A 27,499-nucleotide genomic window follows, 5' to 3' on the forward strand; every position below is an offset into this window, starting at 1 on the left:
ACAAGTATGCTTACTTTTTCCTGTCATATATCTCCTTAGTATGCTAACATGTAACATAATGTAGCATGTTACAGTCTGCTTAAACTACATTTTATATTTTTCCATTGTCTTTTAGGTCCCTAATCAATTCTGATTCTTTATGTATATTGTCAATTCATTATTATCAAATTCCACAATTCTCAAATTCAAAGTTTAAATTAATATCCAGGTGATAAGGAAAAGGGTCAAAATGATATTTGGTTTGTTTAATAAAATGCAATAAGAATAATTTATATAACACATTTCACATTCCTCACATGACAAAGCCATTCCTTCACAACACTAGAAGATAGATAATAAAAATATTATTATCCCCTTAACATATAAGTCTAAACTGATGTGGCAATAGTAACTGTGGTGAAAAAAACATTGAACAAGTTTTTCTTATAAGGTCTCATTTATCAAACATAGAGAACCAAGTCAAATTTATATATAAAAAAGAACCATTCCCCAATTGATAAATGATCAAAAGATAGGAACAGTTTTCTTATGATGCCATCTTTGGCCATATGAAAGAAATTCTAACTCCCTATTGCTTGTAGAAATGCAAATTAGAATAATTCTGAGGTATTACCTTAAACCTCCTGAGTTGGCTAATCCAACAGAAAGGGAAAATAACAAAGGTTGGAAAGGACATAAGGAAAATGAGACATTAAAGCATTGTTGGAGAAGTTGTGAAATAGTTCAACCATTTTGTAGAGTAATTTGAAACTATGCTCAAAGGGTATAAAACCATGCATACCCTTTGACCTGGCAACGCCACTACTAGGTCTATTTTCCAGAAGAGATTAAAAATGAGAATGAAAAGGACCTATATGTATTAGCATATTTAAAGAGGCTCTTTTCTGGTGGCAAGGAATTGAAAAGTGAGGGTATAGGCATCAGTTGAGGATTGATTGAACAAATTGTGATATATGATTATAATGGAATGCTATTCTGCTATAAGAAATAATGTGCAAGATGTTCTCAGTAAAACCATGAAAGACTTACATAAGGTGATGCAGTGTGAAATACACTCTATAAAAAGTAAAAACAATATTGTAGGGTGATCAGTTGTGAAATGACTTAGTTTTTCTCAGTAGTCTTGTGACCCAAGACCCAACTCTGAAGGACTTGTGATAAAGAATGCTATCCATGCCCAGAGAAAGAGCTGATGCTATCTGAATATAGAATGACATGTACCTTTTTACTTTATTTTATTTGAGGCTTTTTAAAAAGTGGGATGTTTATGTTTTCTTTCATATCATGACTATTATAGAAATGTTTTGCATGATTACACATTTTAACTATATCAAATTACTTGCTTTTTCAATGAATGCTGTGGGATGGGAAGACCTCAACAATTTTTGAATAAATGTTAAAATTTGTTTTTACATGAAACCAGGGGAAAATAATATAAAATAAAGAGGAAAGTGATGTTCTCAGAAGTCTAGTGAGTGACTCACTCATACTGATCACATCACTAATAAATGTCTGAGGCACTATAAACCAGGTCTCCTCATTCCAAGATTAATACTGAATCTCTTAATCAACAAAATTTACTTCCAGCATAACTTCAATTATCATTTGATCATGACACTAATCAACTCTAGTTGGAGCCTAAACAATAGCTACCTTAACAGATACTAAAAGTATAGAGAAATTCACAGGATATTACAATTAGTCATTTCATTATTCAGGGTTTCACAAATTATCATTTTGCTCTATAGAAATACTCTATTACTATTTGATTAAATAGATCACTAATACCATAAATATAATCCTTCTTCTTTATCCTTCTTTGATGACTTTTTTCATACTATACTATCACCCTTTTTTAAGGTTATATATAAACTTTCATCTCTTCTATAGATTAATCCTCCAAATATCTGCTTTAGAACGTCTACCCTTCTAGGGTAAAACAGTGACATTTGAGGCAAGTAGGTGATACAGTACTGGAGTTGGAAGACCTGACTCAAATATGTGACCCTAGACAAATCACTTAACCTCTGTCTGCCTTAATTTTTCTACTGCAAAATGGGGACAATGAAATACAAAATGTAAAACTTAGAATAGTGCTTAGAACATAGTAGATACTTATTCTCATTTCCCTTGCTTTAAAGCAGCAAGCTTAAATCTTTTCATCTTCATCTTAGGACCCCTTTATATCTTAAAATCATCGACCTCCAAGAGCTTTTGTTTATGCTGGGTTATATCTATCATTATTTATCATATTAGAAATCAAAGCTGATAATTTAAAAATATTTTATTATATGTTATTTTAAATAATATATTATGTATTATATGTTAATTATATATTATTTTTAAATAATTAAAATAATAATATTTAAACAATAATTTGAAATAAATTATTTAAAAATTATTTAAAAATAATAAAAATGAAATTTAATTATATATTAACACAAATAATATATTTTGTGAAAATTTTCCAAAACCAAAAAGGAAGTATTTCCTTTGTTTTTCAAATCTCCTTTTAATGTTTGACAGTATAAGATGACTGAGTTCTCATATTTGATCTTCATTCAGTCTATTTTTATTTCTTTTATTTTTAATTTTTATAATAAAACAAAGCATGTCTATAACATAGTATAATGATAAAAAAAGATGATTGCACATGAAACTGTAAATCTGTTGTGTACAACTTACTATCTATCCCTTTTAAATATATAATGTTATCATAAAAATTTCTTTTTTCTTCTCCCCTCACCATAGAAATCCTTTCAGTATATATAATATGTGTATATATATGTATATATATATATATATATATATATATTATATGTGTGTATGTCTGTGTGTGTGTCTGTGTAAAATTATTCTATACATACTTTTAGTTATCAGTTCTTTCTCTGGATGCAGAGAGCATCTTCATTCATATGTCCTTTGTGTTAATTGGGGTATTTATAAAGTCAAAATGATTTATTTGCTCAAAATTGTTTTTAAAACAATGTTACTATTATGTATACAATAATCTCTTGGTTCTATCATTTTATCCTTCATAATTTCATACAAGTCTATCCATGTTTTTCCTAAGATCATTAAACTCATCATGTCTTATAGTACTATAGCATTGTCTATTTTTAGGTTGTTCTAGTTGAAGTATAAAAAGAAAATCAAACCTTGGATTTGATTTGTAGTTAGAAAAGGGACATTAAAATATTAAGTATTCATTTTAATATTTTTCAGATAATTGGACATATTTTTCTTTGATATTACACCAATGTTCAACAAGTGGCAGTTTCTTAAAATTTAATTGCAATGAATAATATGAATTGACATGGCTATTAATGAACTTTTGATATGTTCTTATACTAAAATTATATAAGTCTTGTGCTTTAAATGTTTTTTTTTAGACATGATTGGGTCAAATAATAGTTATGTAAGAAATATTGGTTCAGTGAGTCTGCAGATCTTCCAAATGTTAACATGTTTCATTATACCAAGTTTAAAATCACAATCATAAATATCACCACCAATCTCATCAGGAAAGTTTGAAGTATTTGAATGCGATCAAGCACATCATGACAGACACACATTTTCCAGAATTTTTAATTTTCACTGCAAGCTTGAATTTTATCATTGGTAACAATGTTTTCAGTTATCTTCTTTGAAGTGACAAGTTCACTTCCTTTGTTTCTGAGAAAATATCTGTTAGTTGTTCTTTCAGGTAAAAATAATATTCAATTAAAAAAGGGCAATAAGTTAAACTTGAAACTCAATCATAAGTGCTTCTCCTTGAGATAACCATTGGATTTTGATAGGCAGCGGAATACTTAATGTTTATTTCTCATTTAATCACACAGACAATTAAAAAGACATGTACTCAAAAGTTGAGATTTAGTAAAATTAATAATTTTATTGCTTCATCAAGGATGCTCTTAGGTGAAATAGCATTTTTTTTAAAACTGCAAATGTGTGGCAGTAAGAATATAATGACCACTGGTATGGTTTGTTTGTGATTGACTTGGTTCTTGCTATGGCGCCAGCAGTTTTATCTACTATTCTTTTGCTCCATCAATGCAAATATTATACAGTTGTTCAGGACAAAAAAATAAGAATCAAAAATGAAATTAACAGTTTTCAGCACTACTTGGGTTTGTAGCCATATATTCACTCAAAAGAAGATCCTTGAAAATAAGAGTGCTGATACTGGATGAATAAAAGTAGAACTGCAAATTCAGCTACTTTTATAGATTAATCAATCAGCAAACTTTTATTAAGTGCCTTCTATGTATCATGTACTATGCCAACAAATGGGAATACAAATTGGAGAGACAACATGAAAATAAATATACCAAAACAAGCTATATTCAGGATAAATGCAATTTAATTAACAGAGTGAAGGCTCTAGAATTGAGAGGTTGGGGAAGGTTTCTGGCAAAAGAAGGATTTTTAGTTGGGACTTGAAGATTTATCCATTTGTAGGGCAAAAATTCTTCAGTCAAGATATTCATTCAATCTTCACATTTGTAGCAAAAACTTTAATTCATTGGTCACATGACCTTTGAAAAAATGTACTGTACATTTGTGAGAATGATAATTTTAAAAAGGGAGAAAATTCTTAGTATGAATATGAAGATCTTTTATGGTTTTGATTTCATGGACCCTTCATGAAACTCACTCCTTACACATACCCAAAAGCATCTTGAGGACCATCACAGGTCCTCATATTTCTCTATGAAAAAAAAAACTGCTTTAAAGCAATGGTGAATAATATTAATTACTATCAGTCCTATTTCAATCTCCTTATTCCTAATTAAAAAAATAAGAATGCCATCAGTGGAAGGGTTATTTTTATATCCTACCAGTTAGTCAACAAATATTAAGAAATTCCTGCCAGGCAATGTGATAAGCACAGGGAATATAAAGAAAGGTAAATCTGCCCTATTCTGCACATAATACCATTTACATGCTTGGTAAATAAGTGAATGGAATATTGCAAACATTCAATAAACACGAAACTCAATTATATTTGACATATAAGAATCATTTTTATTATATTCCAGAAACATAGTTTGCCTTATTGAAATTTTAACAAAATTCACAAGTTAACCAAAAATAACCTAATTGAATACAGAATTCAGCAAAATGTTAGTTATGTATTCTAATTAGTTATAGAGAATATTTAGAAATGTTCAATGGAATAATGAACAAGTGAGTAAATAATGGTATTACTAAGTAATGATTAATTTCATCATCTTTATCTAGTAAAGTGAATCCATCAGATTGTATAGACATGGTCTGTGATGCCAAAAAGAAAGCTCTTCTAAAAGACATTGATGGCTCTTTCCTGGGGAGACCTGGTTCAGTGATACCTCAAGCTGAATATGAATGGAATGGAAATGATCGACTTGGAGTGGGAGACTATAGAATTCCTAAAGTGATGCTCACATACTTGAATGGCAGCAAAATACCTGTTTCAGAAAAGGCACCATATAAAGGTTTGAGATTTTCTTGTATTTAAAGCAAATATGTTCCTTGCAATGGAAACACACTAGGCCAATAACTGGGGATAGCATATGTATATGTATATGTATATGTATATGTATATGTATATGTATATGTATATGTATATGTATATGTATATGTATATGTATATGTATATGTATGTGTATGTGTATGTGTATGTGTATGTGCATGTGTGTGTATGTATGCCTGCATGTATGTATTATGGAAAGACTAATTCATGTATCTGAAGAGATTTTGTTTTCATTGATAAAATTGTATATGCATTTTATTCCAGGAATTATTAGAGATTCTACCTGTAAATATATAGCTGAGTGGCAGAGCTATCAATGCTTTGGGATGGAATACGCCATGATGGTCATTGAAAGTCTGGATTCTGACACAGAATTACGAAGACTATCCCCAGTGGCTATATTTGGAGATGGTTATGTTGATCTTATTAATGGTAAGCATTCAATCAAAATGGGCTACAATTATATGAGACATTTAACAACAGCACCCAAATTTTAAACTACAATTATTCAGTGCACATTCTTAAATCAAATATTTTCCTTCCATATTTTCCACTTGAAAGTTAAAGCAAAAACAAAAACCTATATTCAAGAAAATTAATTGACTTCTTATATGTCCAGACTTATTAGTGAAGTGGAGCAACTATTTCAAATTGATCACCTTAAAACAAAAAAAAAACACATTTAATGATTTTTTTTATTTGTATTTGGAAAGTTGATGAAAAATAGGAGAAAATATCTCTGACTCTTTAAATATCAATTGCCCTGTATGAATTAAAAGATCTGCAACCTGGAAATCTTTCATTCTGGTAAAAAATACTTTTAGATATATCTTGAAAATTAAAGTAAAATCAGTCTTGCAAACTCCATAAAGCTATGGAATTAATGACTTACATTCACCAAGGTTATTCTTAACTAGTCCTGGTATAATTGAAACCTGATAAGGTCCATTTAATGCAATTTGAGTCAGAAAACTACTATTATTTATAAAACTGTTAGGTATAGGTGCTATGGTTCATTCACCACCCACACCCACACCTCTTCCTAACTATATGGATTTGGATTCACTTAAGTGGTTGCCTAATATACATTATAGAAATATATGTGGTTGATTCATTTATTGAACTTATCAATATAAATAATATAATCGAATATTCATTTATATTGAACTTAAAGGTTTTTAAAGAGCTTTAAATAATTTATTTCATTTGATCCTCACAACAATCCTGTTAGATATTACTATTTTCATTTTATAGATGAGGAAATTTGAGATTGACTAGTCACAAATGCAGGATGTGAATTCAGTTCTTTCTGATTCTTAAGTCTAGCTCTGTATTCACTACAACACCTATATAAACCAGGTTTTGGATGTTTTATAGAAGGATTTTTTTATTTCTCTTTCTAAGCCACATCTACATAATTAATAGTTTTGCTCAATTCCATTTCTTCCCCTCCCACCAGAATACACAAACACACACCACAGACACAAAAGGGATATTACCAAAGTAGGATATGTTCCTGTATATTGATAGTAAAAGGCTCACTTGGGGAAATGCATTACCTTTATATTCTAAATTTGGCTTGATATATAATTCTGACTGAAGTTCAGCTCTGAATATTGATAATTCTTCATGAAGACAGGAAATTCAATAAAAGCTTATTAATAAATATATCAAGATCCATTATTCAGTATTTCAGTCAGTGTTTCATACATTAATTATCCCAGACAGTTAAAATTTAAATAATTGGGAAATATTTTTATTTGTGAAAGTTGGACATTAAAATGGCACACCTATAACTGAAAAAAAAGCCTTGGTCTAAATGAAAAGACATCTATTGTCCAAGGACTGAAGAACAGGAGCTGCTAAATTGGTTGCTCTTTTCAAATGAATAGAATTCCCTTGAAGCAAATTAGTTGCTGAAACTTATTCCATTTGCTTCAAATTGCTGTAGCTATATTCATATTTCACAAGGATTCCATTTTTATAGAATGAATGAAAAAAAACTGAGATCATTCTTGACCTTGAGACTCCCAGATATTCTATCTTCTAAAATATTTGTAAGGTTCTTCTAAAAAGACCTTGGGACTTAAAATAACTGAGTCAAATGAAACCTGGGTTTGAATTGTTCCTGGAATACTCCAGTCAAGTCATTGAATCACTCAGAGTTTCATTTATATTAATCAATCACTCAACAAGAGAGAGCACATGAAATTTCTCATGGCACAGAATAACATCAAAGAATCAACTCCATAAAAAGATTAAATTAAGAATTTCAAAGTTTAAAATTTTTAAAGGAATTCAAATTAAATAAAAGTAAATGTGAATATCTAAGAAGAATTATGCCAAGGGTAATAAGATTAATATGAAACTGAGGTCATGAAAATGTTTTTTAAAATATAATAGGAGTTTCCTTTGAAAATATAAAAGTGCTCCCTACTTCACTCTTGTATATCACAAGTTTATCACATCTGAAAATTTCCTTTAAACTTGGAATCTTTGTTAAGGATTCTTCATTTAACCTTGCATTAACAAATTTGCATCTCACTTAAAATCCATGTAGTTCTCTAAAACAGTGTTTTGCTTCTCATAAAAGTTGCTTTTTTACAGCATCTAACAAAAATAGTCTATGAAAGGGAAAACTGATAGGTAAGCTCTAAAGTCAAAGTGGAAAGAACTTAGAGCCTTAACAATGTATTAAACAGCCACCATGTACCTGGTACTTTCCTAGGAACTAAGGAGACAAAGACCAAAATGAAATATTCTCTGCCCCTAAGGAACTTATATTCTATAGGAGTATTATATTTACTCTATAGGAGTAAACCACATATGCTCATAAAACTACACATAAAATGCAAATAAAATAAATACAAGAAAATTTTTAGCAGGATCAAACACCAGTGGGTATCAGAAAAAAAACTTTATGTGGAAAGTAGCACTTGAAATAGGCTTTGAAGAAAATGAAAGATTCTAAGAAACAGAGAGGTGAGAATGCATTCTAAGAATGAAGGCAAATCTATTCAAAGGTGTGAAGACTAGAAATGGAATGTCATATGTAAGGAACAGCAAAAAGGCCAGTTTGGTTAGATTCTAAGTAGATTAAAAAGATTATGACATAATAAACCTGGATAGGTAGATTGGAGTCAGATTGGAAAGGGATTTAAATGCCAAACAGAGAAATTTCTGTTTCATCCCAGATATAATAGGCAGTCATTGAAATTTATTAAAATTGGACACATAGGTGTTAACAGTGAGTTTCAATCTGGATTCAGACCATTGACACTTATAAAGCTGTGTGACTCGGGCTGGTGTGTGTGTGTGTGTGTGTGTGTGTGTGTGTGTGTGTGTGTGTGTGTGTTTGTGTGTGACTTGTGCAAGTTACTTAAGCCTGATTCCCTTGAATCCAGGGCCATCTCTAGTTCTCCTGATTCATATCTGGTCACTGGACCCAGATAACTCTGGAGGAAAAAGTGAGGCTGGTGACTTAACACAGCTCCCATCCTTCAAATCCAATCCATGAGCTTGTCATGATATCATCTCCCTGATGTCATGGTCTTCTTCAAGAACAAAAGACAAACATTTCCATCATTGAACAGGGGAGTGAAATGGTTAGACCTGTGCTTTAGGGCAGCTATGTGAAAGATGAACTGAAGAAGAGATCGCATTTAATAGGGACGAATAAAGAGGCAGTTTTACTGGCAAGAAGTGATGAGGGCCTGAACTTGAAAGTTTGTAGTGTATCAACAAAACTTGCATGCAATTAGATACGTGGATTATGGGAAACTGAACAGTTGAAGGTGACTCTGAGATTTCTATTCTTTTGACTAGACAGACAAATGATAGTTACTTGAAGAGGGCTGCACTTTGGGGGAAGGATAATAAGTTCCATTGTTAAATACCTCACTGATAATTTTATACAAATGTTGAGCTTCATTATGGCTATTTTTCTTTTTATTAGGTTAATTACCATACAGAGTTTTGGGGGCTTTTTTGCAAGAACTTAATTGTGTAATTCTGGCAAATTTTCCTAAATTTTCTTAGAGAGGTTTATAATATATTTTCAATATTGAAGAAAGATGACCTTTCATTGTTTTTAGGTCCACAGGATCATGGTTGGTGTGCTGGATATACATGTCAGAGGAGGTTGTCACTATTTCACAGCATTGTTGCTCTAAACAAATCTTATGAAGTTTATTTTACCGGTACCAGTCCTCAGAATCTCCGACTAATGTTGCTTAATGTTGAGCAAAGCAAGGTAAGGCAGAATGCTAATAAACCTTTCCTAAATATAGGTACACAATTTTGTCCCGCCTACTTTCCCCCCCTAGAACTACTTATTTAATCCAGCTGCACATTTAAGAAAAGACACTGATGAGCTAAAGAAGAGTAAAAGAAAGCAATGGGTGACAAAGGGCCTTGAAGAGGACCAGTGACATCACAATAACGATATCTTGACTTGCAAATGAATGGGATTTAAGTAAAGTAAGGTCATCAAGCCTTTCTTTCTCCTTCAGAGTCATCGAAGTCCAGTGGCAAGACAAAAGTCAAGATGACTAATGTTGGCCTGGCAGGGAGTTTGTTTGAAAGAACTTGAGCCCTGACTAGCAGAGGCAGGACCTCTACCTCCTTCTTTTCCCCTTCTCTCTCCACCCCTTTCTCATCCATCCACAAATAGGTTCTACTTAACTACAGAAAGGCACAGTTTGGGCTTCTACTCCCACCTGCGACCCAATATTTCACTACTCTAGAGATTTCTAATCCCTAAATCATTTAATTAAAAGGATATATGTGTGTGTGTGTGTTATATACATGTGTGTATGTGTGTGTATATATATACAAATATGCATGCATATCTACAGAAGCATTTTTACATATATATCACATGTATATGTTTGCATACACACTTGCACATATCTTAGAATGGAATTGTCTCTAGAGCATAATTGCTCAGGCTGGAGCTACCAATGTCATCTTCAAAGGTCCTTCGATCATTGACAAACCAAAAGAGAACACCAGCAAATCTATAGCCATTAGGACAACCTCCAGTAACTCCCCAATCACTCTAAGACTCGGGGTCCCTACTAGCAGTGTGGTTCCTTTATTGGGAAAGATAATGTAAAATCAAGTGTCTATGAATAAATAGGCTCAGATGCAGTTTGCAAGGATCATGCTTATCAAACTCAAGCAAGTAAACAACCACTCCCTCTAACTTACCAAACTCCTTTATTTAGTGTGTCAAAAGATTGCATGGTAGAACTATGAGACTTTCTCCCAGTCTTCCCTGAGACATTTGGCCTAAACTGTCCAGAACTTTGGCCATCTTTGAAGGCACAACACAAGTGGTGAGTATCTGGGGGGTCATATTTGACCCCAGTAGTCCATACCCGGGGGGCAGCCCCATGTGGGTGGTGAGCTGAATCCTTTTCTCCAAGTCCTCATCAAGTTTCCCTTTGCTGGACTTGCCTATAGGGGACCAGCCTTGAGGGTCAGTTCAAACTGTTGAGTCCACAGCCAGAATTTCTCTTTCCCCACTAGGGAGTCACATTCCCTGAAGCTGTTGTCTTCTTCTGTCTTGTGATTCTCCAGAGGTAGTCTGTTGCCTCAGTTTACCAGTGAGATCTCTGATATTCTTTCTCACATCCTGAATTTGCAGCTATTGACTGGACATATCCAGCTCAGCATATTTGTTTGCCTAAGACCAGGAAAGAATTAGCACACTGATACACAGGCACACACAAAGACACAACACACACACACACACACACACACACCAAAATGGAAACAATCATGTGCTCTTAGCCAACTGAATAGGACACGACTGATCCTCTAGACCTTCCTGGAGGCGTCCAAGGAAAGAGACTACCTGACTGTTAAGTAAACCTTAATTCAGTGAGTAGTGCAGATATGTGCAGACCCTGCATTTGAGCAATGCAATCTGGAGATGCTATTTAGCTTTTGTCAGGGCCTTGGTGAAGTCTAAGGAACAGTAGAGGGAAGAAATGTGACCCTACAGGAAAACCAGCTAGAACCTGGTGAAAAACTGCAACTCTCTGGAATAGAAGAGGACATGACTGCAAAGTTAGGAGGCTGAACTGATTTTCACCAACAAAAAGCTCCCCTCCCCAGTGAATAGAGGAAGCTCTTAGTTTAAAACTAACCTCAAAGAATTCATTATTGTGAGGCCCTGGACAAGTCCCTTAACCTCTATCTGCCTCAGTTTTCTATTCTCTCTCTCTCTCTTTTTTTGCAAGTCAATGACGTAAGGTCACTTAAGGGCTCAAGGTCACACAGCTAGGCAATTATGTTTCTGAGACCGGATTTGAACTCAGGTCCTCCTGACTCCAGGGCCTGTGCTCTATCCACTGCACCACCTAGCTGCCCCATTGCCTCAGTTTTCTTATCTATACAATGGAGGTGACAATAGCACCTATCTCCTAGTTGTAGTGAGGATAAAATGAGATAATTTTTATAAAGCATTTAAGCTTGAAATATAATAGGCACTTAATAAATACTTGCTAATAAAATATAAGTAGAATGAACTGGAATAGGATATGTAGACATAAACTGAAATAGAGCTGTGACCTCATTTATATTAATATTCCTCCTAATAAGTGGATCATAATCATCTTCATGTACCCATCCTATGCTTCTCATCCCCTTGCTCCCATGTATACCACAGAATTTCCACTCAATATGTTTAGTGACCTTCCTTAGTTTCTTCTGATATATAAGAATACCAGTGGAGCATTTAGGCTTATCTTACTATCCCTCTCACACCAAAAGACCAGCCCATCATTTTTTTCATCATATATTTCCTTGATGTCATTCTCTATTCTGTTTCTCCATTTTTCCTTATTTGTCAAATAGTATGATCATATCCATTAAAGACCTACCCAATGTCTTCTGTGTGTTACTCATTTTTAATTCTTCATAGACAACAATGTTCCATGAATTGAAATATACAGCAACACTAATAGAGTATTACTATTAAAAAGATGGACCCTGTATCTGGGAGAAGTTTGGGATTATTAAAGGAGGAAATTTTGTAGTTTCTCAAAGACAATCCAACCTACTTTCTTGCTTTTTAATCCTGGGCCTAACCTATTACCCATGGATTGTCACAGAAAAAGAATTCATTATTAAATGACCAGCATAGTGGTGACTGTCTTCTCCATATTTTGCTAGACTTGTTCTTATAAAGTAGATTCTTTCAAAGGGATTGCAAAGTCCTTTCCTGTATGATTATAATGGCTATTGCTTATAATCTACTCGTATAGTCTTTAAAAATGTAGGGTCACATTCACTGCAGAAATTTATGGGAAAAAGTCACCATAAATTAATGAATATTAGTGCAAAAATACCAAATAGATAGTGGAAGAAAAGAATAATATATTTTTGGGGGGTTTTTGCAAGGCAATGGGGTTAAAAGGCTTGCCCAAAGTCACACAACTAGGTAATTATTAAGTGCCTGAGTCTGGATTTGAATTCAGGTCCTTCTGACTCCAAGGCTGGTACTCTATCAACTGTACCACCTAGTTGCCCCCTCCATGACGGAATTTTTAAGAAGCTGATTCACTGTGTTCAAGTAAGACTCAATGGGTATATATGCATAGTTCAATTTAGGAAAACAACCAACATTATATGTCACATTGATAAGAAAATACATAAAAATAGTAGCAAGATCATGTCAATAATTGCAGAAAAGCTTTTGATGAAACAGAAAATATCATTTTAAACACATTAAAATGATAACAATGGAAGAATTTTTAATAATATGAGAATAATTATTTGGAAATAATGATTTGCTTGTTAGAAATAACTTAGAAGACATCAAAGCTATATAGAGATAGCAAAGGAGGGGCTAGTCATGTCCAACTCTGTGATCTCATTTGGGATTTTCTTGTCAGAGATACTAGAGTGATTTGTTATTTCCTTCTCCAGCTCATTTTACAGTTGAGGAAACTGAGATAAACAGGGTTAAATGATTACAAACAGGTAGGTCACACTGCTAATAAGTGTCTGAGGTCAGTGTTGAACTCTAAAATATGAGTTTTGCTCTCTCCAGGTCCAGAACTTTTTATTCTATAGTATTTGCTGCCCCTGAAATAAGGATGAGACAGAACAAATAGCCTAGTAGTACAATAGTGCCCAAAAGATATTAAAAGAACCAAAATAAATGTACTATGGGTTAAATGAAAAGTCTCTTTATGGAAGATTTAAGAAAATATGGAAAATAAGATGATGAAATAAGATATTCAAATTTGCATCAGGAAAAAAATGAAATCTATGTTATGTCAAAATGTCTAGTTACCATGATATTAACTCTCTCACTGATTCATAAAGTAATCAAATAGTTTTCATGCATCATTAAAATTTATTTAAGTAAAACATTACATATTATGTTTAATGACACTGTACTGGGGCAGCTAGGTAGTGCAGTAGATTGAGCACTGGCCCTAGAGTCAGGAGGACCTGAGTTCAAATTTGACTTCAGACACATAATTGCCTAGCTGTGTGACCTTGGGCAAGTCACGTAACCCCATTGACTTAAATTGTTTTAAAAAGCCTAAAAAAGATAACACTGAACAAATCCAACAATATGTAATATTTTTATCCTCTTTCTATACTTCTTTCTTCAGCCATGTACCTGTAATGTGAGTATGAAAAGCTAATATTCCCATGGCGTTTCATAAATGATTTACAAAGAACTTTTGTCACAACCCAATACTATGGATATTGCCATCTTACAGATAAGGAAACTGAGTAATCAAGTTACTTTTCTAAGATCATATTGTTAGCAATTAATAGAGGCTAGAATTGTCTTAATATGCTACATCATGAGATATTTTTAAAGAATCACATCAAAATTAATTCAAATAGTGAAATACATTTTAAAATAGACACAGACTTTAGGGTCTATTATGTCCCTCCTTCCTTTTCTATCCAGTGTGCTGCTTTTTGTAACAAAGAATAGAAAATAAAAATGGAAAAATATCAATTCCAAACTAACCAACTCATTATTAAGTCAGATAATAAATATATCATATGCCATATCCATAGGTTCTCACTTCTGCAAAGCAAAGAGATTATATTTCCTAAACTCTCCTTTTAAATAAAGTTTTTAAATTTTTTATTTTATTTCCATAACTGTAGTCAGTGTAATACTATATTCCTGGTTCTATTTATTTTATTATACATTAGTTCCTATGTCTTCCTATACTTCTTTTAATTCTCATTATTTGTCATTTCCAAGTAGAGTGAAACATTTCAGGACATTCATGTTTGACAGTGGACATTTCATTTCTTTTCAGTTCTTTGCTACCACACACAGAAAAAGCACTGTTTTATTTTTGAAGATATAGAATCTGTCTTTGACTTCTTTGAGTATATGGCTTAAAGGAAAAAGCTTGAGTCAAATTGTGTGAACATTTAGTCATTTTTAATGGATGATTCAAAATTAGAAAGCAGTTTAATTTAGAATTACATCTTATTATATTAAGAGAACATGAGCATGCTGATGAAACAAAAATGAAATCAAAAGATGAGGCAGAACATAACTACTTTTCTTAGGTTTACTGGCTGACTTTCAGTACATGTTCTGCCAAATTTTCTGTAGGTAAATTTCATTTTTATTAGTCAACATTAAACATGTACTTATTTTCAAAACCAAAATTCATTAGAGAGCTAAATATTTTTTAAAGAATTAAGTACTTAATTATATGTGGTGCTGTTCTTTGTGAGGTACTATATTAGGTAGATAATTATACAAAAGAACCACACAAAACTTGACTTTTAGAAATTTATAATTGTATTTTATATTCTAGGTTTTAATGGAAGTAAGAACTATATATTTATATTTATTTTTAACAGACTGTTCGAGTTGCAATTTTTTTTTCCACTCTTCAGCGTCTGGATGTCTATGTGAATAATTCTTTAGTTTGTCCTAAAAATACAGTATGGAACCATCAACAGAAGGACTGTGAATTTAACATTCATCTACAGAGAGGTAATCCCCCTGGGATTATACATTAAAACATTAATACACTAAATAGAACTTTTTATATAAAATACATTAATAATACATTAAAAATAAGAGGTAATGGTGTCATTGTGACTGATTTTATGTAATTCAGAAGCCTGCCAGTAGGGCCTTAGGAGCTAGAGTGACCAATATCTTTCCACACTCCAGTATCATCCCAAGGGAAAGCTTAGTGAGGTGTAGCCAGTTGACTATGAATGTGACTCTCCTTCTATTCTGACCTTCTGTATCCCCAAGACCTGCCAATGTGAGTACAGATTAGAGCTGAATAAATCAGCCCAAAGAGAGGAAAGGAGGATAGGATGCCTTGACAAACACCATGCCCATGGGGTATACTCTCACATAGATAAAACCATGCCATGGCTACACATACCCTTTTTTTAAAATTTGCATGTTTTCTCTTCCCACACCCTATGGCATCACTTCCATTCTCCATAATCTTTCAAAGATTTCTAAAAGTATCTCATGAATAATATTTTTCAGTCCCTGTTATATAGTTCATCTGGGTCTTTCCACTGAAATCACCCTTCATCATAGAATTTGTGAGATAAGAAACATAGAGAAAAGAGGCATATGAGCTGAGAAAGAGGATTTCAATAGAAAGATCATAGAATTTAAAGTCAGAGAAGCTGGAATTGAATCCTAGCTCTGCTACTTCATTGTCATTGTAATTGCAAGTTACTGAACCTCGCTTCTTCAAATATAAAATAAATGAGTTATAAAAGCTTAATTCTAAGATCCTTTTTAACTATAAACCTATGATCTTATGGTCATTTGTTCCACATTCCCATTTTATTTTTGTTTAGTAGTGATTTCTTGTTGCTCAGAATCAGGTACAGGACTGGAGTTTCCTTTGTTGCTAAAATATTTTATTTTATTTTTTGCCCAACTTATAACACAGTGCATAGTATTAATTTAATAAATGTTAGTTAATCAATTGATCAGTGATTGCTTCCTCTTTTTAAAAAAATGAAATTAATTCCAATTAGTGATAATCATTAATTGCAAAGGTCAATATATTTTGAAGGGCAAAGAATTTGTTCTTTCACCCACAAATAGCCAACCCTATTTCAATGCGTAGTGAACAGTGATCAAAGAATCTAATAATTTCAGATTTGAAAGAGGATTTTAGATACATGTCAGACCAAGAGACTGTCCTTTACCATGACCACTTATTGGTGATTCTGTCTAAATTACTACCTCCCAAGCTCATTCTGCTTTTGGATAGATCTAATTGCTATTTTTTTTTTTTTACTAATCTAAATTTTACCTTGGTAGCTTCCAAATTAGTGTTCTTCTGAGGTCAAATCATGCTTTTCCCATTGATCACCTTATGAAAGTGATTTTTTTTAATCCTAAAAAAGGATCAGCTAATCCATTTCTCTTACTTTAAAAATCAGGAAATGAGCCCAGAAATGTTAATTGAGTTAACAAGGGATCACAAAGCTACTAACTTGAAGAGTCAATATGTGAACTAAAGTTCTCTATCTCAAAATCTGATACTCACCACTGGACTACAATGGATATTCCCCTTAAAATAACTAAGTGCCTGATTTTCCCAAATTTAATTCCCAAAATTAATTCCCTTTTCATACTAGTCTTACACAAGTATACTTTTTAAAAATATATTGGGGGTAGCTAGGTGGTGCAGTGGAGAGAGAACCAGCCCTGGAGCCAAGAGGACCTAAGTTCAAATATGACCTCAGACACTTAATAATTACCTAGCTGTGTGACCTTGGGCAAGTCACTTAACCCGCTTGCACCCCCCCCAAATACACACACACACACACACACACACACACACACACACACACACACATACATATACATATTGGTTGGGGCAGCTAGTTGGTGCAGTGGGTACAGTTCCAGCTCTGGAGTCAGAAGGATCTGAGCTTAAATTTGGCCTCAGACACTTGACATACATACATACATACATACATACATACATATATGTGTGTGAAAAAATGTTTATTTGGAATTTGCCAAAATGAACAATAAATCAGTGTGATTATAGTAAAAACGTACCTTTGAGATTTTTAATACATTGTTTTATTACTTTTGTTCTTAGTGAAAATAACAAACTTTGTAATACAGTTTTCTTTGTAATAGTTGATAAGAGGTATAAGAGAAACATAGGGTAGTGAAAGTCAAATTGATTTTGGGGACACAGATGGTTTAATTTTTTGTCTTTGTATCTCCAATGCCTGTGAATGTCTGGTACATGGTAATTACTTAATAAATGTTTGGTGAATTAAGTTGAATTTTTAATCAGGTCTCTGAAATATTTAATGTCCTAATAGAAGTGCATGAACAAATGCTTTTTCATGTACTTTATCACCATTCTAAGTGCTGGAAATAAAAAGAAAATAGGGTAAATTTATAATGGGTTCAATACCTACTTATAAAATGATTTATAATATATTTAATTCATTAAAATATTATTGCTATTGCCATTCTTAATACACTGCTAAGGTAATGTATTTTCTTTGTCCATATTAGCAGAGTGTTCTTGTCTTTAAGAAGCAAAGTAATAGAATCTAATAAGAGCATATTCTGAATTCTATAAATACAAAGTACTAAATGCTACATTTTAAATGGAAGAGATAAGATAAGATGAATTTCACTTTTCTGGCTCTTTTCCTAAATAGGGGAATACCTTCCTACCTTGAAATCTGCCATCTCAGGTGAAAACTATTTTGATAGAACCTACCAGATGCTTTACCTTTTACTTAAAGGACCTACACCTATTGAAATCCATACCACTGCAGTCCTATTTGTTTCCTTTAAATTGCCTGCAATTACTGAAGATAATTTTTATAGTTCTCATAATCTGGTTAGAAATCTTGCTTCATTCCTGAAGATACCTGTCAACAAAATTCGCATCGCCAAAATAATTAGAGAAAATGGACGACGGAAGAAGAGAATGGCATTGATCAACATTGAACTAGAAATTGGAGAACCACCCACCCAGATACTAAGCAATTACACTACAGGCACGTATAATGGAAGGATATATGATATGATGTGATATGATATGATATATATTTTGTGTATATTATTTGATAGATAGGAATTCCTAATTCAGACTGAAACATGTTACTAGAGACCCCAGTTTGACTCCCCACAGATGAGAGTGAACCTGAATATAAGATATAGGATGCTGTATTGTAGAAGGACCACTTATTTTATTATCTGAAAATCTGAGGTCAAATCTTTACTTTGCTACCTTGGACAAGTCAGCTAACTTTATTTGGCCTTAGTTTCCTCATCTGTCAAATCAAAGGGTTGGATTAGATAACTGCTAAGGTACCTCACTACCTTAGTGGAGCCTTTGATCCAAATTTAATCAGATGCTCTACTGAATATGATAGTTTGAGTCTCACCTCTGCCCTTGCAATTATTAGGCACAGCAGAGTAATCTTGTTTTCTTCTTTGATATTGTAGCAACAGTGCCAGCTCCATAAGGGCTGAACATGAGTATTATGATTCCTTGCTATTGTAATAGGGTTTTTGAGGATACTAAACTTTTCCCTCTGCCTCATTTTCTCATCTATGCATATGCATATGCAAAACAAGGTGAATCTTCCTTTGAAGGAAGGATTAAATACAGTGATCATCCCAAAAGCCATTTGTGGCTACCCATCAGAAATAGCAGTTGAAAGTATATGTGGTAAGGATGTATTATGGAACAAGAAGCTCTCTTTTCTTCCTTTTCATTTTTCTTCTTCCACTTATTACTTCATTTCCTGGAAAGCCTATAGTTATATGTCAATTATTATCATAATAATGGAATTTTTAGAATTTAATCAGACATTAACTGATGGAATCCCTACCATATGGAAAATTACAATGTAAGATAAACAATCTTGACATAGCACCAAAGAAATATATCAATTAAATTACACTTGGAAAAATCATTTTGTTGAAATTTATAGATTGATTCATCAACATTTTATTTCTAAAACTTTGCTTTATTATCAATTGAATCATTCATAAACTGATAATCTGTTTTTCCATGTGAATTTTTAGGTTTATTTTCGACCTTAAAAGATGGATAGGGTTTTATAGGTAGAAAATAGGGAAGAAATTTCAAGTGAGCAACAACAAAAAAAAAACAGGGGAAGCACAAGACATTTTCAAGGACAAATGAGTAGACCATTTTAACTAGAGCAGAGGTGATGGTGGGGTAGTGGGGGGGGGGCTAAAGAATATGTTATCAGGCTCAGGAAGGCTTTAAATGCTACTAGTTTATGGACTTGGAACTATTTTAGTTGGCAATAGGGAGCTATTGTCAATTTTTCAACTAGAAAAGGAATATGATCCAAGGTAAGTTATAGTCAGCTTTCCTAGGTCATAATGAGTTGGGTGAATTATGTTAATGAAAATGAGATTAACTTAGAGGCTATTTCAACACTCAAAACATGAAGTATTAAAGTCTTTTATAGGTTTATTGCTGATGGGGAATGCAGCAGTAGAGACCCACAGAGTAAGAAAGGGTTATGGCTTTAATCTGATGCTCTCTTGGATGAAGAAATTGTATAAGAGGACCCAGCACTGACCTTCATGCTATATCCTCCCTGACTATATGCTGATTTCCAGACCATAAATCTTTCTTTTTTCTGCCTCCCACAAAGTTCTTGGATTTGCTATTTCACTATGTGTTTTGTAACCCTTTTTTAAATTCCTGGATTTACCTACTGATCTATTTTATTCTTAACCCAGAAAATACTGACAAAACCCCTGAGTGATTGCTTACCTATTTACTGTAAACATTATAGATAACATTCTTTAAAGTTTAATGATTGGTTTAGGAAAAGCATAAAATTATGAATCAAGAATTTCAGACCAAAGACAATGTTAATAACTTTGTTGTTTTTCTTGTTGCTACCACCTCTGGGAATACCCAAATAAGAAAAGTTGAATGGAACCCAATTCAAGGTGCTGAGAGAAGGCCTCATCTCTATGGATGAATAATAAATTTGCAAAATCAACCATGGGGGAAACCGACTTCTAAATGCCCTCTTTTCTTTTCTCCCTATTTTTGCCTTTTAGTAAAGTGCTGAGATCCCAAAGCATAGATTTGGGAGTAGAGGCAAAAGATAACAGCTTGCTCTGATAATAACATTGCTCTGGTATCCTTGGGAAGTAAGGAAACTGGTAAAAAAAAAAAAAAAAAACATTAGTTGAGTTAGGACATAAGGGGAAAATTTAAGAAGTCATTTTACTACCTCTGTGTATTAGATAATGCATAGAAATTTTACCAGAAATTATGGGAATTAAAAGCTCCACAGGTCAGATATAGACACTTTACAAAAAGAAGCAATCATGGTCTTAGTTTTACTCCTCCTTTACAAAAATATGGTCATCTTTTTATTCCAAAAATGCATCAATAAGTTTTTACTAAGTTTAGTGCATTAAGTTATCTTTAATTTCCCTGATATGTCTGTTGATTGACTACAAAATCATTCATATGAAAAACATTTATTGCTAAACAGACAGGAAAGTATGAAATCCTTTATGCCTCCAAAAGCTCTTCTGAACCCTTCAAACTAAATTAATGTGATATCCTTTTTATTCTCTCAGAATACAACCTGGATCATGTTCTTTTTTCCTAAAAAGATTCTTTTACATGAGCTATTTTCTAGAGCCAGCTAGGTGGCACAATGAACAAAGTACTGAGCTCTAGAGACAGAAAGACCTGAGTTCAAATTTAGCTTCAGACCTGGGACAAGTCATTAAACTTGTTTACCTAAGTTTCCTCTACTATAAAATGGGAATACTGATAGGACCCAACTTTCAGGGTTGTTGTGAGGATAAATGACATATTTGAAAAGTATTTAGCACACTGCAAATGCTCAATAAATGTTTATCTCTCCTCCCCTTCAATTGCCTCACTTCTTGGCCAAGGAGTAAGGTTTTGACATTAGCAAGCAAAAATGGAAAGGAAGGAATAGATAGATGATTTGATGACTTCTTTGGATGCAGAAATAAATGGACAAGAAAAAAATCACTGATGATGCCAATGATTTGGATTTTTAAAGAAATAGAAACATGAGGGAAATGCTACTTTGAAGAGTGATTGGAATGGATTTAGTTTTAGACCTATTCAGCTTAAAATAATGACAGAGCATTCAGGTAAAAATACTTCAGCTTAGAAAAGAATTAAGGGCTTGGAGATATTTGGGGAATCATTACTATAGAGGTAATAGTTCAGCCTATTGGAGAAAATGAAATAGATCTTTGAGAGAGCTGGTATAAAAAGGTATTTAAAAACAGAATTAAAAATAATCATTAAGGATAAGCAACAAAATATGTGAGACTGCTCATTTTGTCAAGATACATTCTTTTTTGAGAGCTAATAAAACTATTATTTCACTATTATTTTGCCTTCTCCCTTAGAAAATAAACTCTTTGAAAGTAGAGATTGTATAATTTTATTTATATTCCTGGCACTTAGACAACAATGCCTGGCATATAGGAAACAATACTTGCTTCCTTCCTTTTCCCCTTCCTTTCCTTCTTTCATTTCTTCTTTCTTTGCTTTTATCTTCTCTTTCTTCATTCCTATTAGCAGGCTAATAAAATTCTCTTGGGCAGATAAAGTTTTGATGCTATCTTTCAAGGTTATTTTAAATGGTATATCAGTAGTAGTGGGGAGGGTTAATTTTAACAGAAATTTCAGAGTTAAGAAACACATCACTCAATTCAAATGTTATCTTCATTTCTCTTTTGATTTCGCCCTTCACTTTGCCCCCTCCATTTGGATTAACTTTGTGATCCTTAGACTCAGAAATTTGTATCTCTCCTATATTTATAATGGTCAGTTTTGTAATGACATTTGTGTATTTCAACAAAATCATACTTTTGATGCCTCCTTTTGGTAGGGAAAAGTAAAAACTTCACCCACACTAATCATTTTGTCCTCTTAAATCCAAAATTTACAAAATTGTATTACAAAAAAATATTTTCAATAGGTCAGATGCAATTATCTGAACTCCAGGAAATTGCCAGTTGTCTTGGACAAGCCATAATCTTAGGAAAAATCAATAATGTCCTTGGATTTAATATCTCTTCAATATCAATTTCTAATCCTCTCCCATCTCCAAGTGATTCTGGTTGGATTCAGGTAAGTGGCACTGCTTTAATTGTCATTGTCTCCTCTACCACTTTGGACTTTAATATTTTCATGGGCTCATAGACATTTTTGTACCTGTATTTTGTAAAATGCAACATTAATAACAGAAACAAGGGAAGATGCTGGAGTAAAGACCATATCTTTTCACAAAAATATGTATTAATGAGAAATTTTTAAATGACAAAGGTTTGATTTTTCATATTTATAAGAAATATAGTAGAAATGATGCCACTAGAGCTGTGAACTCATCCAACCTTTGTGGAGAACAATTTGGAATTATACCCAAAGGGCAATAAAAATGTGCATACCCTTTGATTCAGAAATACCACTACTGAGTTTATACCCTGAAGAGATCATGGAAAAGGGTAAAAACATCACTTGTACAAAAACATTCATAGCGGCCCTGTTTGTGGTGGCAAAGAATTGGAAATCGAGTGAATGTCCTTCAATTGGGGAATGGCTTAACAAACTGTGGTATATGTATGTCATGGAACACTATTGTTCTATTAGAAACCAGGAGGGATGGAAATTCAGGGAAGTCTGGAAGGATTTCCAAGAACTGATGCTGAGTGAAATGAGCAGAGCCAAGAACATTGTACACCCTAACAGCAACATGGGGGTGATGATCAACCTTGTTGCACCTCCATCAGTACAACAATCAGGCACAATTTGGGGATATCTGTGATGGAGAATACCATCTGTATCCAAAGAAAGAACTGTGGAGTTTAAACAAAGATCAAAGACTATTATCTTTAACTTAAGTAAAAACCTGTTATCTCTCATACTTTATTTTTTTTTCCTTAAGGATATGATTTCTCTCTCTTCACATTCAACTTAGATCAATGTATACCATGGAAACAATGTAAAGGCTAACAGACTGCCTTCTGTGGGGGGAGTAAAGTGAGATTGGGGGGAAATTACAAAATTCAAATTAAATAAATTTTTTTAAAATGTAGAAAGAGGAAAAAGGAACTTGAAGGTTAACAATTCACCATTCCTTTTTAAGCACCTTCCAAAACCCTGACATAAAGAAGACTTTGTTTGATGCAAGAATTTATTTGGGCAGAGGGGGGATTAGACAATTAGTCTTCCACACAAAGGAATTCATTGAATTTGAGAAAAAGGAAAAAAAAAAAAAAGATTAACACTGTCTTCTGTGGGGATGGGGGGGGAGGAAATAGAGATTGGGGGGAAAATTGTAAAATTCAAAATAAATAAATTAAATTAAAAAAAGAAGAAATGATGCCACTACATTGAGCACATATTCTTATTAACAATCTGTAAATATTAGAATTGCTAGGGTAAGAAGTTTACTGTCACATGTTGTAAATACACTTTAAATGTAACTATTCATACCTATTTTCAGGTGACTGCACAGCCTGTAGAAAGGTTTGCATTTCCAATCAATCACTTGGCCTTCGTGTCATCCCTTTCTGTGATTACTCAGCCAGTAGCAGGGCTACCTGGACATTTATTTTCTCAGCAGCCTTCAATTAAGGCAATGGATTCTGATGTAAGTGATCTCTCAAAGTTATGTTTCAGCAATAAGTTACTAAGTCATATATAGATGTTGTTGGATTTTTCCCCATCTTTAGGGTAACTGTGTATCTGTTGGAATTACCTCATTGACCCTCAAGGCCATTCTCAAGGATGCCAACAATAACCAAGTCAGTGGCCTTGGTGGAAATACAACAATTCCATTTCAGAGTTGTTGGGCCAACTACACAGACCTGACTCTTATTAAAACTGGTAAGTATAAATGTTTTGGATCTACAAAGATAGATACAAAAATTCCATGTATACTTCTGTTTTGATGAATTATACATCCAACTAAGCTTGGAACCACAACTTCTAGAAAGCTGAACTTGTAACTGTAGTCTCAAATTATACTTCCTCTAGTCTCAAATAATGTTGATACTTCTAGCTAACAACTCTCACAATAAATGTGAAGAAACAAGCTCAAGCATTTCATTTTGCTAACAAAATTATATTACTCCATAAATGTGAAGTTTTTTATATTAATTTCCTTTTTAAAAAAGTTTTCCCTTTTTTTCTTTTCTTTCCTTCCTTTTGCTTTTTTTTAAATTTTGGCCTGAGTTTTCAACCATGAAATGACTTAAATGGACATAAATTTTTTCATGTTTATACATTTTTTAACCCATTTCAGATTGTCAGGAAGGGGAGACAGAAGGGAGGAAGGGATATTATTTGGAACTCAAAACCTAAAGAAAACCCCACATGTAATTGAGGAAAAAATAAAATAGTATTTTTTAAAAGTTTTTCATCAAATATATTTTCATGATTCTTTTTGACCACATGGTACTTGCAACATTCTTTATCATGCTCAAACTACAGGTAGTAAGGAAGCTTACCTTTCTTTTACAGACTGACAAGAGAATCAAAATCTTCTATAAAATTTCCTGAATAATTTACATCACTTCCTCTAAAAGTTCTGGTCCAAATGCTCAATTATTATAAAGGGGACCAATTCAATAATACAGAAAGGTTTTGAATATCAGGCTTATGACACCCTCTATATATTGCTATCTAATACCCAACTTAACTGAATATTCATCACCAGAAGACTGATTTATGATCAGATATTTTGATATTCTTTCAAAGTTTTCATGACACTACTATCTTCTGGTTCTGATCACTTCTTCTGTGTTTCTTTATTGAATCTTTCTCTAAGTCATGCCCCTTGCTCTCCTAATCTTCCCTCTGGACTTTACCCAGTAAGGGTCCTGGTTCCACTATGATCACAGGTGTTAGTGCTCCTCTCAATCCTGTGACTGTGACCAATGTCCCTGCTCTGTTTTGACCAAACACAAGCCCTGAAACTGTGACCCAGAACTGCAAATGGGCAAAGAAGCTACCAAACAGCTCTCAGTTCTGCACCAGTGCCAGCAAAGGGCTCCTGTGATCCCTTTCTGACCAGTGGTCTGACATCCCCCTCCCCATATCTCCATCATTTCTGGGCTGAGATCTCCAGAAGCTGTTGCTACCCCTAATGAAGTTGCCTCCAAGGCCCCCTTGCTGATATTACTGCAGCTATGTGGACTTCTGGCAGATCCCTACTCTGGTGTCATAGACTTTCTCGATTATCTAAATTGTCTTAGGCTGGAAAAACGTCTCACTCTGACCTTTTGTTGGGTGTGCCCCTCTAGAATTAGAATGGAAATGTTATTTTAAAGTTGTTTAGAAGAGAATGTTGAAAGTAAGAGAAATGGGTCAAACATCAACATTTTTATAATGATACATTTTCTATAGTAATGTCAGCAAAGTTTTCACATTTGAATGCTAATCTCAGGTTGCAATGTACTATATGAGGAAATGGCCATAGCACTTAAGTCTTTACTGGGAGACCACAGATTTAAAGGACTTTACAAATCATAATTCAAAGAATAGAGTGAAAATGATCACTGATTATATTTTTAGGGAAAAAGGTAACCAAAAAGACAACTGTGACTACTAAATGCTCTACCTACAGTCTCTTCTTTATAGAATTTTTATGAAAATACTTTAATAAGGCACCAAGCATATCTTTTATAAAAATTTAAAAGGAACAGTCAAGAAGAACTTGCAGTTATTTTTCTTTGTATATAATTAGAAGCAAACAACTAGATGAAAGACAATATCCAATCTGGCTATATCAACTGCATAAATCCTTTTCAAAAAAGCATTCTATTTCAAAAAAAAACAAAAAGGAATACATAGACTTACCTCAAAAAAATGTCTCTCAGTATTTCCATCAAATAGAGATAGAGTCAGATAATCACCTAATACCTTTGCCAGTGTCATGGAAGGTGTCCTTCAGGGAGTTGAATTGAAGGACATTCCTTAATGATGACAATATTTTCCAAATGGTTTATTCTAAAAAAGCATTGTACTAATTTCATCAAACTCTTGCATGCTGTAAATTTTCATTAGTGCAATCTACAGCAAATCAAAAGAGAAGGATCTAGCCATCAACTCTAGTCCTTTAAGATTTATAAAGTACTCCTCATACATTATCTCATTTTATCTTCGCAGTAGTGAAAAATGTTATTCATTTTACAAAGGAGGAAACGGACTCAGTGACATTAAATGATTTGGTCCAAGTTTTATAGCAATGTATCAGAGGCATAGACCTTGCTAATTCTAAGACCAACATTCTTCACATTGTCACAGGTCTTTTATACAAAGTTTGCCTATACCATGCACAGGCAAAAAAAGGAATGCAACATGTATGTATAGAAGCAAATTATATAGTTTATATATTTAGCATAAATATACACATATGCAGCTTACAAAAATTTACAATTATCTTTTACCTTTCCTTTTCCTCCTTTTTTTCTGAAGTAATTCTACTGTTAAAATAAGAATTGTGAAGAGAAGTTATCAATTTCACAACAGTGAATCTTAGAAGGATATTTATTGCAAAAGCTAAGATGGTATAGTGGAAAGAACACTCAACTTTTTGGATCAGGAAACCTGAGTTTAAAACCTAACACTGCCACTTATTAGATGTATGACCTTGAGCAAGTGACCTCTCTAGATTTGTTTTCTCCCCTCAAAAATGAAGTAGACTAGATGATTAGCTATATCCCTTCCAGTTCACAGTCAATAAATATTTAACAAACATTAAGTAAATTCTGTATTCTGGACTCTATGCTAAGCTTTGAGGTTACAAAAAATAAAATTATATTAAAGCCAATCTCTGCCCTGGAAGAACACATAATTTAATGAGGAGACAGCAAGCAAACATATGTGCACCAATATGTTATATATATATATATATATATATATATGTATATATATATATATA

At 33.1% G+C, this 27,499-nt stretch overlaps 1 protein-coding gene across 1 annotated transcript in view; it reads left to right on the forward strand.

Annotated features, from left to right (window-relative positions):
• The window catches only part of PKHD1L1 (PKHD1 like 1), a 194,951-nt gene that overhangs the window by 161,501 nt on the left and 5,951 nt on the right, over nucleotides 1-27,499 (forward strand). Inside the window, exons 69-76 of the mRNA XM_074201203.1 lie at nucleotides 5,248-5,480; nucleotides 5,783-5,950; nucleotides 9,613-9,770; nucleotides 15,386-15,521; nucleotides 18,206-18,550; nucleotides 22,532-22,683; nucleotides 24,059-24,205; nucleotides 24,288-24,441. Coding sequence (XP_074057304.1) covers nucleotides 5,248-5,480; nucleotides 5,783-5,950; nucleotides 9,613-9,770; nucleotides 15,386-15,521; nucleotides 18,206-18,550; nucleotides 22,532-22,683; nucleotides 24,059-24,205; nucleotides 24,288-24,441 — 1,493 coding nt within the window. The remainder of the gene's footprint in view (nucleotides 1-5,247; nucleotides 5,481-5,782; nucleotides 5,951-9,612; nucleotides 9,771-15,385; nucleotides 15,522-18,205; nucleotides 18,551-22,531; nucleotides 22,684-24,058; nucleotides 24,206-24,287; nucleotides 24,442-27,499) is intronic.

Source organism: Macrotis lagotis, chromosome X (assembly GCF_037893015.1).
Source record: "Macrotis lagotis isolate mMagLag1 chromosome X, bilby.v1.9.chrom.fasta, whole genome shotgun sequence".
Classification (NCBI taxonomy): domain Eukaryota; kingdom Metazoa; phylum Chordata; class Mammalia; order Peramelemorphia; family Peramelidae; genus Macrotis; species Macrotis lagotis.